Source organism: Eublepharis macularius, chromosome 5 (genome assembly GCF_028583425.1).
Source record: "Eublepharis macularius isolate TG4126 chromosome 5, MPM_Emac_v1.0, whole genome shotgun sequence".
Lineage (NCBI taxonomy): Eukaryota > Metazoa > Chordata > Lepidosauria > Squamata > Eublepharidae > Eublepharis > Eublepharis macularius.
Window position 1 is genome coordinate 170646642 of NC_072794.1, and position 17400 is coordinate 170664041.

Sequence of the window (17400 nt, forward strand, 5' to 3'; positions counted from 1 at the left end):
TGACCTTCTACTGCAGATCGACACGGCTACCTACCTGAAACCAGGTAGGATTTGCCAGTGATACGGATACGTAACTTGGGCTGCCTTGAGAGCTTGTAAAAGTCTCTCTAAATTTGCTCTATCAATTGTTGTTCCCTACCTTGGAGAAAAGGATTATTTTGGAATACACCGAAGGCTAGTGTGATTTGAATATGCCCGTCTTGCCCTTGCCCATCTTGGATTACCTGGCCCTGGCTGCTTTCTGTATTATTGGGCATACAGCATTTTTTCTTCCAGTTCTTGGTTTAAAACACACATACGTAAGCTGACTGAGCCCGTGGGCTTTAGAGAAGAATCTTCCTGGCGTTTGCACCCGTTGCAGCTGGCCAGGTCCAAGCTGAGTGACCCTGTGGTGCTACCCATACCCCCGCTCAGCCTGCTCCTGGCGACCAGCAAGTCCTCCGGGGCTGCCATCTGCCAGGAGCTTTCCTAGTAAGTGAAAGGGCTAGTCTGCCCCCGGTCTTGACTGAGGAGGAAAGAGGAACGTGGCAGTGCCTGCTTGCTCCAAAACCGTCCGCTTACTTCCTTCCGCCTGCAGATTGTCCTCTATCGGGCAGAGGAGGTCCTGGCCTGCGAGTGTGACATGGCTTCCGTCCACCATCTCTTGTCCCAGATCCCACAAGATCTCCCATACGAGACCTTGATCAGTCGAGCCGGGGACCTCTTTGTCCAGTTTCCCCCATCGGAACTTGCCCGGGAGGCCGCACAGCAGCAAGCCGAAAGGTGAGCGGTGCGCGACGTGCTTGATGTACTTTCCCCGTTCTGTATGTGGCTGGGGCTTGTCCTTTCCCCCACTGATCTCTCAGGAGGCAGGTGACGAGCACGTGCTGGGCCCCAGTGCTTGCAACTTAATTCCGAAGGGCTCATTAACTCCTCCGGAAGTGTGGATGTTGCTGTCCCCTGGAGACTCACAATACGAAGAGTTAATATCTTTTATACATTTGCTAGAGGAACCAGTCTTGGAAGCTAGTTAATAATCCCTTGCAAACCAGTCCCCAAAGACATTAGCCCAGGAAAATGGTTACCAGCCCAATATTCGTCATTAGTGGAATATTGATGACCCAAAGGGAAAAAAGAAACCAGAACAAACTCCTTTTTCCCCCGTTGCCCGAAGAGAATTTGTACCTTCTGCAAGTGAAAGTTTCCAAGCCTAGATTGTCCCCAGCTGACAGGGACTTGCTATTTAAATATACCAGGCAGGCCAGCTTTTGTGTTGTCAGAGGCCAGATGGCGCCAGCGACACTGCGATTGGGGCTGCCCACAAGAGGGGGAAATGCTGAAGAATCAGGGATTTTTCTAATGTCCCTTACATGCTAGAGAGGCAGTTCTTAAACTAAAAAACTCACTTTTTCAGCGGTGTTAGCAGCGGAGTTTTAGTTGATATGCCTTTTATATGCCTTGATTTGACATGCCTTTTAAGCAACTCCTCGCTAAGGAAGGCAAGGGCCGAGTAAACCCAAATGGTGATCCTGGACACACACAGACACACAGACACACACTTGATAGCTCTGCTGCCTTTTCCTGAGCATCTCAGCTGTGGTGAGCGAGCAGCCGCCACCACGGCCTGCACTTGACTCTGCTCGAATGAAGGGGGGGGGGGGAAGGAAACAGTGGTGTGCTTAGTGATGGGTGGTCCCCAAGGGGTGTCTTGCCCAGGGCCTCTCAAAACCTGAAGCCCCCGTGGTGCTAAATATTCACCCTGCTGCTGTGCGGTGCCAGATCATCAAAGGCTTCTACGGATGCCATATCCTGCAATCCTGAGATGCTTTCCTGGGAGCAAGCCCCACTGGTAGAACTGTTTAGGATTGCTGTCTTACTCAGTTGCTGTTTCCACCACCTGTGTGAGCAGAATGACCCGGCTACAGCTGGGGCCAGGACCATTCTGTGCCCTCTGCACAAGTGGTGTAGTAAATAAATAAATAAAGGCACGTTCCAGAGGACCTCAGCACTGCGATCTGCTTCTCCACAGAACAGCATTGCATGCCGTTAGCTGTGTTCTATGTGCCATCAAGTCGCCTCTGACCTATGGCAACTCTATGAAGGAAAGACCTCCCAAACGTCCTATCATTAACGGACTTGCTCAGATCCTGCAAACTGGAGGACGTGGCTTCATTTATTGAGTCCAGCCATCTCATTTCCTCTTTTCCTACTTTTCTACTTTTCCTAGCATTATTGACTTTCCCAGAGAGTCTTGTCTTCTCGTGATGTGACCAAAGCACGGTAGCCTTAGTTTTGTCATTTTGGCTTCTAGGGAGAATTCAGGCTTGATTTGATCTAGTACCCCACTTATAGTACCCATTCGCTAAGGTGGACTAATCTCTGTGATGTATGAACATAGGAAAATTAGTCTTAGGAAAGGGAACTTTATGCTAAAAATGTTAGTGACCAAATTCCAGAAAAGAGAGGACGAGCGTGGGGGTGGGTGGGACGGAGTGCTTTCCGACAACTATTTCACCCTGCATCCCTTTATGCTGGCTCTGAAGCTGCCTTATATTGAGTCAGACCTTTGGTCCATCGAGGTCAGTATTGTCTATTCAGGCTGGAAGCAGCTCTCGAGGGTCTCCAGTCCGTCACATCAGTGCCTGCCTGCTACTTTTATAACTGGAGATGCCGGGGATTGAACCCGAGACCTTCTACATGCCAAGCACAGGCTCTTCCACTGAGCAACACCCCCTCCTTCCTCAAAGCAGTGTTTGTAAACTGGCCCATCAGTGTCTTGCTTTCAGCCCGGAGATTTCCCCACACTGAAGCTGGCCTTTCCACCTCCTTTTCAGGGAGATTGACCTACCTGTTACCCCCTTTTTTTGTGTCTCCCTACAGAACGGCCGCGTCCACCTTCAAAGACTTCGAGCTGGCTTCGGCCCAGCAGCGACCGGATACCGTTCTGCGGCAGCGCTTCCGAGAGCGACTGCGGGCCGAGGAGGGAGCCAAGTCGCTCATGACGACGAAACCAAGGACCAACCGCTTCGTCAAGTTGGCCGTGATGGGGCTGACGGTGGCGCTGGGCGCAGCGGCTTTGGCTGTGGTGAAGAGTGCCCTGGAGTGGGCCCCCAAATTCGAGCTGCAGATATTTCCGTGAGAGTCTGGGGTGTGGGAGGAGGAGAAAAGTTCCCGTCTTGAGGCAACCATCACACCCCACTTGGCACAGCTGGAGTGGATGGATTCAAATGAAGGGGCTCAGAAGCGTCTCATCCCCTGCCTTCCGCAACCTGCCTTGCTACTCCCAGCTGCCCGGGCCCAACCATGCTGCCTTCTGGCCTGAGGGCGTCTACACAGGTCCGTCAGCCTTCCCAGGCGTTCCTCTGGGAAAGACGGAAGGGATCACTTTGTACCGCCTGCAGGGCTGGAGAACTTTGATTTTTTTCTCTGCTTCCCACCTGGTTGATGGGGCTGCGTATCTAAGTAGTGGCTGGGCTATCGGCACTCCAGGAACTCTTTTCCTCTCTGTGGCAGTTTGGGGGAAAAGGAAAGGAAGCAGTAGTGAGCATTTTCAGGGACCGTGTTGGTTGCTTCTGTAGGGCGAATTAAAACGGGGCAGGGAGAGACGTGACAGGAGCAAGCTTGAGGGATCCACCTGCTTTCCCTGCACACGTACTCTGCTGTTTTGCATTCCCACATGTAGAAGAGGGCAGCAGTTTCTAGCAAGGCAAAGTGACCTCTTCCTCCTTTCTGCTGCATATGGCTTTTGTGTTGCTACCTCTCCGTCGGGTTAGCTTGCAGCGTACGAACGTTCGGTCCTGCCCAACAGGTAGCTGTCTTCCAGCCACACTCCAAGCCAGGAACTCCTCTCGGCCCGGAAGGCTTGTGCCCGGTGCCAGGACTGCGTTGCACCTCCAAGTGTGCTTGACTGGGGCTTTGCAAGTTAAGTTTTGTGGCTCCCTTACGGATTTAGAAATAGCCTTATGGGATGAAAAGGGGGTGGGAATCGTCCGGCTAAGAAAATGAACCTGCTATGGAAAACTAACTCGTTAAAAGATTTTTTCCTACAACCGGAAACAAAACTATGCATTGTCCTGCTGGGCACTGTGAGTGAAGGACCGTCCCACAAACTCCTCCCAACGTCCCATCAATAATCCCAGATACACCTCTACCTCCTTCCTCTACTAAGGAACCCTTTCACAAGTGTCCTTACCTAACCTGTACACTACAGGCATTGTTTTTCTGAGAACGACAATGCCTTGGCGATCTCGGACCCAACGCAATCCTCTCATTGGCTAGGGATGAGCCGGTGCTGCCGCCTGCCGAGGAGGAAAGCCTTTGTGGAGTGCAGCAAGCGCATTTTTCCTCACCACCTACAGCGGAGTCATTCCTTGTGTGGCTTCCAGCATGGAGAACGAGGTGCAGCGGCTGCCCACAGAAGCTGCGTTGCCTGGAGCTTATGAAGTCAAGCACAGGAGAAAGGCTGACCGCTCACCCGTGCATGCGTTTCTTTTGAGACCCTTCTCTTGCTTGCAAGGACGCCGAACTCTCTGCTACTTTGGGATTTGCATACCCAGGAAGAAAGGCAGAAGAACAAAGGGGTCTCTTCTGCTTGCCGGGTCTTTCTCCTCGCCACACCAGTGAATGACCCAAGAAAAACCTGTTTCCCTCGGGGTGGATTGTTCCCGCTGTTCCTGTAAAGGCGCAGTCTCTCTTTCGAGCTTCCCAGACGCCTGCAACCAAGCCTTGTTTTGTGCACCTTCTGTGGGAAGTCACTGCTAGAAGCTCCGCCCCAGCTGCCACAGATCTCAGAGCATCCATGCTAGCACAGCCTGGCATCAGGAGATCTCAGAGCATCCATGCTAGCATCAGCCTGGCATCTGCAGCATTGGGAATGGGGCGCCAGAACATAGGATGAGCATTGGAGAAGGGGGGAAGGGCAGCATCCAGGGCGGGTGTTAGCCGGTCCAGAGTTTGCAAAGAAGTTTTGGGAAGGAAGAATTGTAAACTGTTTTTGCTAAGCAGTGTGTGAAAAATCTAGGTTGGGGACCTTCCTTTCCCCTTCTTGCCTTAGCAGAAAAACAACTTAACAGTGGGCAACTCTCACCTTTTGGGATATCGTGACAGAGAGAGGTTGTGGCATGAGGCTCATATCCTCTGTTGCCAGGGTCGCTTCATTTTGTTGAAACAGAAAAGAAAAACACTCCCTTCCCCCTGTCACGGCATAAACCCAAACCTTAGCAGATTTAGAAACTACTTTGTGGCCGAAGCTAAGGAAGTGAAACTTGGGCTGCAGAGGGGAGGGGGAAATCTTCAGTTTTACAGCATCTATCTTGTAAGCTTAAATCCTCTGGGGCAGCTTATACATAATCAGCAGAATCTCCTAGGGTGTTTTCAGCACTGTTCCACTTCAGACTCTGCCCTCCCCCGCCCAGCTCTTCCCATCAACCATCACCGTTTACCACTTAATTCTATGGGTTGTTAGACTGGCTCCAAGAGGGCTCAGAAATTCCATGGCTTGAGCAAGGAGGCAGGCTGTCATAGGTGGTGGCTGCCCGTCCTCCATGGTGAATCTTTGAGGACGGGTGAACCCGACAGCCACATGGCCACACCCGGTGGCCATTGCATTCAAACTGAAGTAGGCATCTCAGCCACCTTTCACCATGGATGCATTTGAGTCACCGCAGCCTTTCATGAGCCCCCAGTGGCCCTGAAGATGTAAGACCCCACCCCCACTGGCTCAGCCTCCTGGGTGTGAATTGAATGGTTACCGCGTCTCCCACCCTCTTAGCAACAGAAGCACCATATAGATCGGCCTGGCACGGCAGGAACACTCTCCAAGCCGTCAGACGTCCCACACCAGCCTTGTATCGGGGCTCTTTTCAGCAGTCCCGTGCAGGCAGTGAAACCAAGAGATTTTATCAAACCCTTCCTTGGCTGCCGTATGTTGCTGGTTAGCTGTATTTGGTGCGGTGAGCCACAAGCTGTGTAAACCCATTACATGGCAAATCCAGACGGCAGAAGGGGGCGTTGCACAACCCAAAAGGGAAATAAGGTGGGGAGGGGCACAGAAAGAATGGCTTCCAGCCATACTGGCAGAAGCAGGCAGCAATGAGGCTCTGGTAGAGTGGCATGATCAGGAACGGACCCTCTCCTCAACTTTTCCATCTTCGGTGTGTGGGGGGAAGCAGGTGACCCCCCCCCACCCCATCAGAGAATTGCTTGGTGAGCTGGCTACTCTGTATAAAGATTATACATATGTATGTAACATGCAGATTTGTACAGGGCCTGTAATTGTGTAAAAATAAATGCTATTAACAGCCATTTACTAACACCTGCGTGCAGTTGTTGTTTTTCCAGCCAGGAACTTCCCTGCCTTCCACCTTCCAGCGCTGTGCCTTCTCTCAGTCCCCTCTTCCCTGTTCGGGACCCGACGACCTAGTCCACGCTCCAGAGGGAGCTCATTTTGAAGCCACTGCCATGCAAGGTGGTCTGGGCCAGGGCTTGCAGCGTTGGGTACCCTCCAACTATTAGGACCGCTGCATTGAGGCTGGTCACCACGGGGAGGCAGAGGGCCAGACCTTGGCGTTTGCCACTGACATCCCTGCTAGGGCCCGCCTTGCACAGCGTCCTGCTTCCAATAGTGGCCAGCCAAAAACACAGAGACTTTGTAGGGAGTCCGTTCTCTGATAATACAAACTTTGGGGGGAGATACAATTGTTCATTCTTCTTTGTGAAACAGATTGCATTCACAGCTTGCCCAGAGGAAGGCGCTCTTTGAAAACAGTCGTCTACTTGGCACTGGTGCCGCCGGGCTCCCCTGTTCCCTCTCCTCCTGGTTTTAAGCCAGAGGTTTTTTCGTTGCACCAAACCTTTCCGCAGCCTGCACGCAAAGGTTAGTGAATTCTCAGCTGTGAGGGAGAGCAACGTCATTTTTTGACACCATACAGAGACTGGGAGTGTGTGTTGTGGGCTGTGTTAACACTTCATCTGTTTTGGTTTTCTGGAATTAGAAAGGTGGTTACGATCTAAGCCCAGTAGAGTAAACGGAAACTTTTCTTAGCAAAGATTGTCTTCAGTTCCTCTCCATCCACGCTGTGCCAAAGAATCGTACCGCCTTGTTTAGGTTTCTCACCTCTCATTCCAAATTCTCCGGAATGGATTATGTGACATCATTTTTTCCTCCCTAACTGTGAGGTCTGCCGGGCCGCCGGTACGTAGCTGGGACCTCTTGCTATCCAAAGCCTTAACTGCAGAAGCCAGGCCTCTAAGAGAACAAACCCTGCAGAAAAGCATAGCAGCGGTGTATGAAATACCCGTTTATTGGAAGAAAACAAGTAAAGACTTCATCAAGCCAGCATGTTCTGTAGTGACACCAGAACCAAGCAGCCTGATTCTTAATGCACCGAGTGGGGTAATGAAAATTCTGTGCTGTGGATCTGTTAGCTAGTCACCCATTCCTTGGCTAGAACACCCTCAGCTCCTAGTGGAGACCCTGAAGAGGTACATGGCGTAATGCTGCTTAGGCGGAAGACGGGGGGGGGGGAACACTGTCCATCCTGGGAAGAAGCCCGAGTCTAGCTTCAGGCCAGCGGTCACAAGGAAGAGTAACTGCAATCAGAGCATAACGTCCCTGGAGGGAGAAGTCAGCCTCGGCTTTATATAACCTTCCTTAGTTGAAATGTGGGAAATTATGTAGTCTTTCTATAGAGGATGAATCTGTTGCCATCGGAGCAGAGATCTCAGGCTTTTATGGACTGTAGGTAGTGAGGCCACAGGTCCCGACTGGCCGCCTTCCCACCAAGCAATGTAGCCTGGAGTTCGGCATTCTCTTTTTCCTTGCAATCAGTGGCAGTTGTGGCAGTTGGGGTGACAGGGAGCTCCGTTCAGCCTGCAACGGCAGCCCCCACTGGTGTCGCCAGAGCCCTGGAGAAGACGAGGACAAAGCGGAGAAATGTGAAAAGGGAGAGAGAGGAAGGGGCAGAAGAAGGTACATGAACTCTCCCCCTGGGTTGTCTGAACAGGAGCCAAGAATGACCTGGGGAGGGTGGAAGGACGGCAAAGGCCCTCTGGTCCTAGGAAAGGCCAGGGGCTGAAAGAGCCAAGGAAGGAAAGGAGCCCCAGACCCCTGTGCAAGGGCGGAGGGGGGGAATCTCTGATATGGGATGCAGACTGACCACTTGGAGAAGTCTGAAAAGGAGACATGCTCGGCAATCCTAAGCAATCCTCCTAAGATATGGATTTAGAGAGGGATAGCTCTGTTTAGGATTGCACTATTGCTTTCCCAGCACCGGATCTAGGGTTGCCCGCACCCGGGGCAACCCTAGGCTGGCGACCTCGTGCACGCACTCCCCGCGCTGCGTGATGACGTCACTTAGGTAACATCACGCAGGGCGGAACAGAGGCAGTGTGCGGGGCTGGGAAGCTGCCTGCACCATTCGCCTCCCGGCGGCTTCCCAGCCCTCCGCGCTGCTTTCACCTGCTCCGCAGGACAGGGGGCCCTGCGGGGCAGGCGAAAGGCAGCGCGGGGGGGCTGCGAGGCTGCCTGCGCCCTCTGGCAGCTGGCAGCTGCTCCTGGCACCCCCTCCCTGGGGGCGCCGGGGGCAGACTACCCCCCCTGCCCCCCCTTGATCCGGCCCTGTGCTTTCCCATTTTTAAATAAATTGGTATTTGTCTAGAGTCCCCTAGTGCTAGAAATCTTCCCAGAAGGCCTCTCTTCTTTGGGTTACGGAGAAAAAGGCTATTTTAAGTATAGCTTGAGCGGCTGCACATTTTTGCAGAGAGATGGGCTTGCCCCGAGACTCCACTTGGTGGTGGTGGAGTGCCCTCAAGTCACAGCTGACTTCTGGCAACCCCTGGTGGGGTTGTCATAGCAAGAGACTCACAGAGGTGGCTTGCCATCGCCTGCCTCTGCCACCCTGGTCTTCGTTGGAGGTCTCCCATCCAACGACTAACCAAGGCCGACCCTGCTTAGCTTCTGAGTTCTGCTCACCTGGGCTATCCAGGTATTTGGAGCAAAAACATGCATCTCAAGACCGAACAGACACGCTGGGCCCTGCCAATTAAAATAGCCCCCCATATGTGATGATCGCCATCTGGATGAAAAAAAACAGCTGCTGTCAAGCTGGCCCCAGAGAACGTCCTGCTTGAAAGCTCGCTTCAAGCTGATCAGCCCCCTGGCATCTCCCGCTGCACAGCCTAACCCAGAAGCCAGGCCTTCAGCTGCTCCCGTCGGCTTTCCATGTTTCTCAGTCTTGCTGCCCCCAAACCTCACATGGGGCTCCTGGACGCCAGCTGATCAGCTGCTGCTACTGGAGTCAGCTGACTGTCTTGTGGTTCAGCTCCCCAGACGGCTACACCACACCTCTTTCCCCGCATGAAACCAAAACGGAACACATGCATTAAAAAGCATTAGCACAGCTTTGGCCAAGGGTCTCTCTCTGGAAAAGATCCTTTGTTTTCGACCCAGGACGCTCTTTGGAAAGTGTTGGCTACTCGCTTGGGGCATCCGCCGTCTCTCAGCCTCTCCTTCCTTTTCCCATGCCCGTTTCCATTAACTGAACTGCCAAACAGTCTTTGGCAAGAACTTAGCAGCCCCTCCACACACACATACACCCACACACACCATCTCTAGCTCTACACATGCAGCCCACAAGGTCACACAGGAAACCACAACTTCTTTAAGCTGCCAGCAGTTAAATGACAGCATGTCATGTCTGTACCTCACCCACGCCAATATTGTTTCTGCTGAACACAGGGCATATAATAGCTATGGCTTAATATCACTTTGTTAGTGTGCTAACTTTCTCAGGCTTTCACAGGTGTGTGTCTGCTGGACTGCAACGGCTTCCCGTGTTTTCAGTGTTTATGACCTTGCAATTCTTCCCAGACCGTGCTGTGTCTCACATCTTAGCAACTCATCCTGATATCACAAATATGTAAAGTGTTCTCACACAAAATGAGCAGCAAAGTATTGTTTATAGTTAGAAGGAGGGGGGAACGGAGTAAACGAGATGGACGAACGTATCTTTTACATGATGCCATTCCAGTGAATTTCTACTCATGCTGCTTGGAGCTCCGTCTTGCTTCTAAGTATACCTATGGAACTCTATATTGAAATGAACCGATTTCTGAATAAAATCCATTTGACTAAATACTGGTGTCTTACTGCAAATGGGCCAGAGATCTGTCTGCAGTATCCTGTCATCCATAGCCTGACACAGCAGGGATTTCTGGCATCCTGCTTCAACATCCAAGCCAATGCTCAGCCCAGCTCCCATGGGGAGAAGCATCCTTCCAAAGCCGCCACCCTGCCCAGACTGGGGGGTCACACACGGCACAAAGCCCACAGGCTTTGAGCAGGTCAGTCCATACGTACCGCTGGCCCCCAACGTGGGCCTTTGGTCACCCAACAGATCTCCGTGCGGCAGACGGTGCAGAGGATCCAGTCGCAGCCGTCTTTCTTCTGGATGATAATCTGGCACACCGGGCAGTACATGGCATCCCCCTTCTGCACCATTGTCTGAAAGGAGAGGAGAGCGGTGAAGAGAGAAGCCGGGCTGGTCTCACAGCCTGAAGTCAGGCAAGGAGGAGGCAGGGCAGGCCCAGAGCCAATTTATATATGCAGCAGTCTCACGTGGCACCACTGTGTCTGGACCATACCATCCAGACCGCAGATGGGGGGGATGTTTTAGTATTTCCCTCACCACCTGAAGAAAAACCTCCCTGCATGTAGAAAGCCAGCATGTCAAGGAACTGGAATTCTCCTAAATTTGACCAACGGGTCAGTTCACACATGCATCTATCTGGGGTTGGACTAGATGACCCTGGCGATCCCTTCCAACCCTATGATTCTATTATTCTGTCTGCTTATCACTTGATTATTCAAAATTGGCTGACTGGCAGCAGAATGTATGACACAGTTCTATCCCTTTATTTGCATTTTTTTTAAAATGTGGATATTTGCATCCAAGGAACTCAGAACAGCCTTCAAGAGGTTAGATGGTTTTTCCTTCCCCGCAATCCTGTGCGGTAGATTAGACTGAGACTAAGCTCAAGATCACTAGGGAACATTATGGCTAAGAGGAAGATTTGAACCCATCTCTCCCCTGTGCCAAAGCCAACCCTACTTTCTGCTACTCCAACGTAACTCGTGATGCTGCAAGTTAAAAAGGCCAGAAACGTGTGTGAACCTGTTCTTGTTACAGCTGAATAGTACACCTAGTGGGGATTTTGAGGGCATCCAGCGGGCCGGAACAGACCGGCTGGCTACCTCTACCTTGCTAGGCCACTCCGCCAAGCTTCCTCACCATCAACATCTCCGTAGTCTGCCGTGCAGCCTGGTCATTCTCGGCGCGGATTTTGAGATCGTCCTGGTATTCTTTGCAGTTCATGTTTTCATGAATAGCCTGTGGACAAGACACTGTTGGGATGCTGGTTTCCAATCTCCCTCGCCTGGACTTTTCACAAAGACTCGTTTGGGGCCCTCCGATCTGAGCCAAAAACTTCCCAGGTTCGTAGCTGGGCTGGCCCTTGTGTTTAGGCAGAGTGAGGGGCCTGCCTGGGGCGGGGCAGATTTGGGACACCATGATAGGGGCTAATGGTCAGTCACAATGTTCAGATCTTCGGTCTCGAGCCCGCCATGAGCACAGAAGTTTATCTCCCCTCAATGAATTTAAGCTGCTGCCCTATAGACACATGTGTTGTGTCTACACAACACAATGGACCACGGTGTAAATTGAAACATACAAAAGATCACCGTGTAAAAGTTAAAGGGCTAATGTCTCTATTATAGATTTTAATAAACGACCATAAATAAATATTATTTGAAATGTCTGCTAGTATATGCAGGATGAAATCCTTAGTGTTCATGTGCAATTATATTTCATTCAAAGATAAACTACGCATCAGAAATTCACCCCAAGTCAAGAACAATTACATTCAACTACAAAACATATATACATGAAAGAACAACAATATATCTCCGCTAGAAACAAAGCCCATTGTGCAAATAAATACAATGGGCTCTAGAAAGCTGGGGCTGGGGAGGGCTGGTGGGGGAGATCTGGGAAGGGCTGATAGGCAGGCAGAGGGGGTCTGGGAAGGACTGGCTGGCAGGCAGGGGGTCGGGAAGGGCTAACACGCAGGAGGGATCTGGGGAGGATTGGCAGGTAGGGGGCAATGTGCCCCCTGCCCTCTGAGCCCCACCAGAGCCCAGCAGTGCCTCTCTCAGAGGAGCCGGGGCAATGGGGCCGGGGGGGGGGGCAAAGCCTCTCAGTTCTCCCCAGACAACCCCCTTTCCCCTCCACCTGCAAACCCACCTGCACTTCACCCCCACCCTGGCGCTGCCGAAAGTGGCACAGTTTGGCTCCAGCGGGGTCAGAGGGCAGCGGGCACATCACCCCAGCCCCGGCTCTGCCGAGAGAGGCACTGTCCAGCTCTAGCAGGGCTCAGGGGTGGCGGGTGCTTTGTCCCCCCGCCCTGGCTCCACCGGAGCTTGCAAGTGCATCATTCTTCCTGCGCCGGCCTCCTCCTCCAGCTGGGAGCAGCGCCCTCCGGCGGCGGTGTTCCACAGCGCCCTTTTTATCCTGGTGTGCCCACGCAGGCGCACCAGGATAAATGTGTGTCGTCTGAAACACATTAAGAGAATTATGTTATAGAATAACTCTCAAGTATAGAGTTCCATTCTTATATACAAACAATACCTAAGAGAAAGGTACAAAATTAACACCATTCAAATGTTGATTAGTTAAGTTGTTGAATATTCTAATCAGCATTTGAATGTTGTTGTTCTTTCATGATTTCAATGGGCTTCGACTGGAGTAACTCTTCTTAGGATTGCACTGTGAATTTCAAAGGCCAGAAGGGACCCCCCTCCCTCAATGCCAGCATCCCAGTGGAGAGCAATGGTACAGATGCTGTGAATTTGCACAAAGCGGGGCACGGCTGGTTTCCTGCCTGCCAACTGCCCTCCCCTCCCCATCCCATGTGGGTCCTGCCCACACGCTCTGTGCTCCCCACATGTGCAGCTCCCTCACCTTGCAAAGCAGGCAGTTCACCTTCAGACACACAGGACACGGAAACTCATTCACGTCGTCCTCGAAGAAGCACCAGCCCCGGCAGTCTGTCGTCTTGCAGTGGTAGCTGGACCGGCTGCGATTCTCAGCCACTGAGATGCCCAGATCCAGGAATCGCTGGTATTCCTCTGGGCTCAGGAGCTGTGGATCAAGCCCAGGGCTGCTTAGAGAAGACTTTGGGGAGGGGTGGGGTCTGTTGCAGCGGCAGATCTATACCACCACTCCCATCTTCAGAAGCATTGCATAAGAATGATCTTGCCTGTGGAATCCTCTGCCACAGGGTTTCAGTGGAGGGTTACAGATTAAATGGTAGAGCGATCATTCAGAGGGTCAGGTGATTAGTCGGTAAGAGCTAGTTTTAATCAGCAGGGCAATTTTAATCACAAAGAAGAGCAACTGTCGTGCAGGGCTTTTAAGTGGGTGGCAGGGAAAGCCAAATTCAGCTTTGAAGCTCAGTGGGCAACATCCAGTCGCTCCCTTTCAACATGACCAGCCTCACAGGACTGTTGTGCTGCTAAAATGGGGAAGGGGGGACAATGGAAGCTCCCTGGAATAAGGGTGGGATAAAGGTGTCCTATATAAACAGAAAAAGGCTGCAAGTTAAAGGCATACTTCTAGACTTTCCAGGTAATTTTGGTTCTGGTGGAGGACGAAGAACCTTTTGGTTCTGATGGAGGAAGAATTATTCCTTAACACACCAGAACCAAAATGCTTTGTAACAAACGAATCTCTCTCAGCCCTGTCTATTCAAACTGGCCTCCTCGGAAGAATCAACTGAAGCTTTGGCTGATAAGGGCATCACGCTATTCAGGCCTCCGTGCCCTGCGTGGGAACTAGAGGAAAGTTCTACCCAGCCACATGTGGAAGAATCAAACGCAAAGGCAGGTGATCTGATTGGACCAGGCATAACCAGCCTCGATGGCCCATTCTCCCTCTCCCAGGCAAAGAGCTCTTTTGCCTCTTCCACCCAATGTGAATGGCCTCAAAGACACAGGCAAAGCCCCTTCCACATTACGTGTCCCAGAAATCGACTCCTGGATATGAGCAAAGGCAAAAGGCGGCTCAGAATCACATGAGGTGACCCAAGACAGGCTCTGCCAAAGCCTCCCTGGAAAAGACAGGGTTAAAGAGTCCTTTGCCCACATCTTGGCTCCCATGGGATGCTGCAAGGAGTGAAGACAGAGAAGGAGGGGGAGGCCTTGGGATCACGTGCCATTCTGTGGGCCACAGGGAATGCCCAAGTGGCTACTTGCCTCTCCCCGCTGCACAAGAAGGGCTTCCGCAGCTACGGCTCAAGCCAGCCCCTGGCCGGCTCTGCCTGGATGCCTACCGCTTTGATCTCCCGCTCCAGAAGCTGCCCCGGGCAGGAGTACTTCTGGTCTATGTAGGGGCAACGAACTTCAGGCTCCTGACTGTTGAGGATGGTCCCTTTCAAGCAGTCCCTGGAAAGAGAAACAATGGCAGGATCAAGAGAGACAGGGGGCAGCAGCTTCCGCTCTGTTGTAAAATTAGGCTACAGAGCTCCTGCAGGGCTCCCGGGCATGTATGGAGCTCTGTGCAGCCGTGGCCTGTTCACCTCCCTGTCGCCAACAGCACTGACTGCCAATGTCAAATCAATGCCAAGAACAGTTCTGCGCCCAAACTGGAGGTGCTGGATTTGGGTACCCAGTAGTATTTTTTACAGTATCTATAGTCCACCTTTCTCATTGAGACTCCAGGGGGATTACACAGTGTAAAGCCAATGTTCCCTGGAGGTCACTTCGATCAGCTAATAAGCAGTTGCTGATGGTCCCTGGCCCCAGGGAGGTCCGTCTGGCCTCTACCAGAGCCGGGGCCTTTTCGGTCCTGGCTCCGACCTGGTGGAACTCTCTGTCTGAGGAGACTAGGGCCCGGCGGGATTTGTGATCTTTCCCCCGGGATTGCAAGACAGAAGTGTTCCGCCAGGCATTTGGTGGGGGCTGGGCTGTCCTCTCGCCGGCCATACCACTGAAGACTGTCCACCACCCATGCAGGAGCTCATAAGTGTGACACAGGGCAGGATGCAAGAGCCAAGCCCTGCGCCTAAAATGCTGTATTTTAATATTTATATCCGCCAATTGAGAAATTTTTATTGTATATGGAATAGTTTTAATGTTTATTCATAATGTTTTTATTGTTTTAAACTGTATGTTATAAGTTGTATGTTGTTACACCGCGCTGAGCCCATCTGACGGGGAGGGCGGTCTAGAAATGTAATAATAAATAAATAAATAAATAAATAAATAAAATCATTAAGTAACGTTTATGTGTAGGGCCAAAAACCATTACAATTAGGACACACAAAAAGGAAATATAAACAAACTGCAGCAAAAGCAATGACATTGTAATGTTTAAAGCATATAAAAACAATATGCATAACCACCTTCACTATGTACCAATAAGGTATTCCAGCCTTTAGATGCCGCTCTAGCAAAAAATATGGAATGCTTCACAAATGTGGATTCTCAGGAATCTCTTTCTCCTCCAAGGAGGCCCCATTCTGCCTTCCCTTCCGTCAGAAACCACTCTCAGCCTCAGGAGCTCCCTCTTGGCATACTAAGTCATCCCGGGCTTCCAATCTTGAAAATTCACTTTGCTCTCTTTTGCTTCATGCAGTCAAAGGGAACTGAGGATCACTGTTACGGTTTCACCTACTCTCTTTCCCCCTGAGCCTGACCGGCAGTAGAGGAAGGCTGGTGCAAACAGGGGCTGGCAATGTGGCTGCCAAACAACCACCTTTCCTCCTGGCACCATGGCTGCTGGTGCAATCCAGTCGCCAACAACTACAATTCAAGCGATCTGGAGGCAGCTATGGGCCAGAAGGCCAAGATCTTCCCGGGCACTTACTTGCAGAAGGCATGCAGGCACTCACGCAAGGTCACCCCCTCCCCGGGTTCTAAGGTCGTGAAGCAGATGGGGCAGTCCACTTCCACCTCCGCGAGCACCAGGCTCTGCCCATCCAACTGCAGGAGCTGCTGGTAGTTGTCGCGCTTCCGTTGCTCTTTGGCCTGCATCAGAGAGAAGGAGAAAGTGTTGCAAGAACGCACGGAACTCTGCTCAAGGTCACTTTCACGCCACCAAGGAGAAGAGCTGAGTTTAGGTTGCCACTCCCCCGTCGCCAGTGTCATTAACTAGACTGGAAAAGAGCAAGAGTCCAGTAGCACCTGTAAGACTAACAAAATTAGCGGTAGGGTATGAGCTTTCATGAGCTGTGACACACGAAAGCTCATACTCTACCGCTAATTTTGTTAGTCTTGTAAGTGCTACTGGACTCTTGCTCTTTTCTACTGTTACAAACTACCACGGTTACCCATCATTAACTAGACTGTCTCCTCATGCAAGTGATAAGGGAATTTTTAAAACGAGTACTCTGCTGCTAATTCTAAATTCCCTACTACCGCTTACCCAAATATATTCAAGATTCCAATCACAGAGATACCAGGAAATATGGGTTTTGTTTTGTTTCAAACAAAGCCCAGGCACATATTGCCTCTCTCGGGCTCATACATGTAAAGACCAGTTACATCAGAGAACCTTATATACCTTTAGTGCTAATTGTTTACAGGATAATTGCTAATTGTTTACAGAATAAAAGATCAAAAAGGCTAATACAAACATCCCTTCAGAATTACATTTCCCAGGATACATAGCACTCAATAAGCCTGATTGACAGGACAGTCAGAGCTCACTGTAATATAAACACCTCAATGATGAAGTCATACTTTTGTTATGGGTTCGAAATGCTTCTGGGAAGTAACACATTCAAGGCTAAAATCTTAGTTATGAAACGAAAACAAGGAAAAATGTTTACAGCTGAAGTTTCTTGCCTCACTGTAAGATCAGACTGATCTACGGTTTAATCCCTAAAGTGAAGGAGAAAGATTCTGCCTACCAAGGCAAATTTGCCTCTTGCGTAGGTGTCGACCTTAAATAATGCTCACATAGAAGAGGGGTCCTCAGAAAAATCCCTTGACACCTAGGCAAGTTTTGAGATTTAGCATTTCAACCCCCACTTTTCACTGAAGCTGAATATCAAAATCCAAGACAAAGTGGTTCAGTGATTAGAATTTTGGACTAGGGTCTGGGAGTCCTAGGTTCGAATCCCTGCTCTGCCACAGAAGCCTGCTGGGTGTCCTTGGGCCAGTCACACACTCAGCCTAGCCTACCTCATAAGGTTTTTATAAGGATAAACTGTGGAGGAGAGGATAATGATGTAAGCTGCTTGGAGTCTCCACCGGGGAGAAAGGTGAGGCTTAAATGAATTATATAAATATTTTTCTAAAATGACCAAAGAGATCTTTTTTCCCCCTGATTTGTACAGAACTGTGAAGCTGCCTCCTTATTTGGA

At 50.9% G+C, this 17400-nt stretch overlaps 2 protein-coding genes across 8 annotated transcripts in view; one reads left to right on the plus strand and one right to left on the minus strand.

Moving 5' to 3' along the window:
- TBC1D20 (TBC1 domain family member 20) overlaps positions 1-6290 on the plus strand; it is a 32531-nt gene extending 26241 nt beyond the window's left edge. For both annotated transcript variants that reach the window (XM_054979512.1, XM_054979514.1), the window contains 2 exons: positions 578-762; positions 2860-6290. In XM_054979512.1, the coding sequence (XP_054835487.1) occupies positions 578-762; positions 2860-3118 (444 nt within the window). In that variant the 3' untranslated portion in view covers positions 3119-6290. The remainder of the gene's footprint in view (positions 1-577; positions 763-2859) is intronic.
- A 967-nt stretch (positions 6291-7257) lies between these two features.
- Positions 7258-17400, minus strand: part of RBCK1 (RANBP2-type and C3HC4-type zinc finger containing 1) — a 29234-nt gene continuing 19091 nt past the window's right edge. For all 6 annotated transcript variants that reach the window (XM_054979508.1, XM_054979510.1, XM_054979506.1 and 3 more), the window contains exons 8-13: positions 15900-16060; positions 14365-14476; positions 12996-13175; positions 11268-11366; positions 10337-10480; positions 7258-7884 (exon numbers count right to left, since the gene is read on the minus strand). In XM_054979508.1, the coding sequence (XP_054835483.1) occupies positions 7804-7884; positions 10337-10480; positions 11268-11366; positions 12996-13175; positions 14365-14476; positions 15900-16060 (777 nt within the window). In that variant the 3' untranslated portion in view covers positions 7258-7803. The remainder of the gene's footprint in view (positions 7885-10336; positions 10481-11267; positions 11367-12995; positions 13176-14364; positions 14477-15899; positions 16061-17400) is intronic.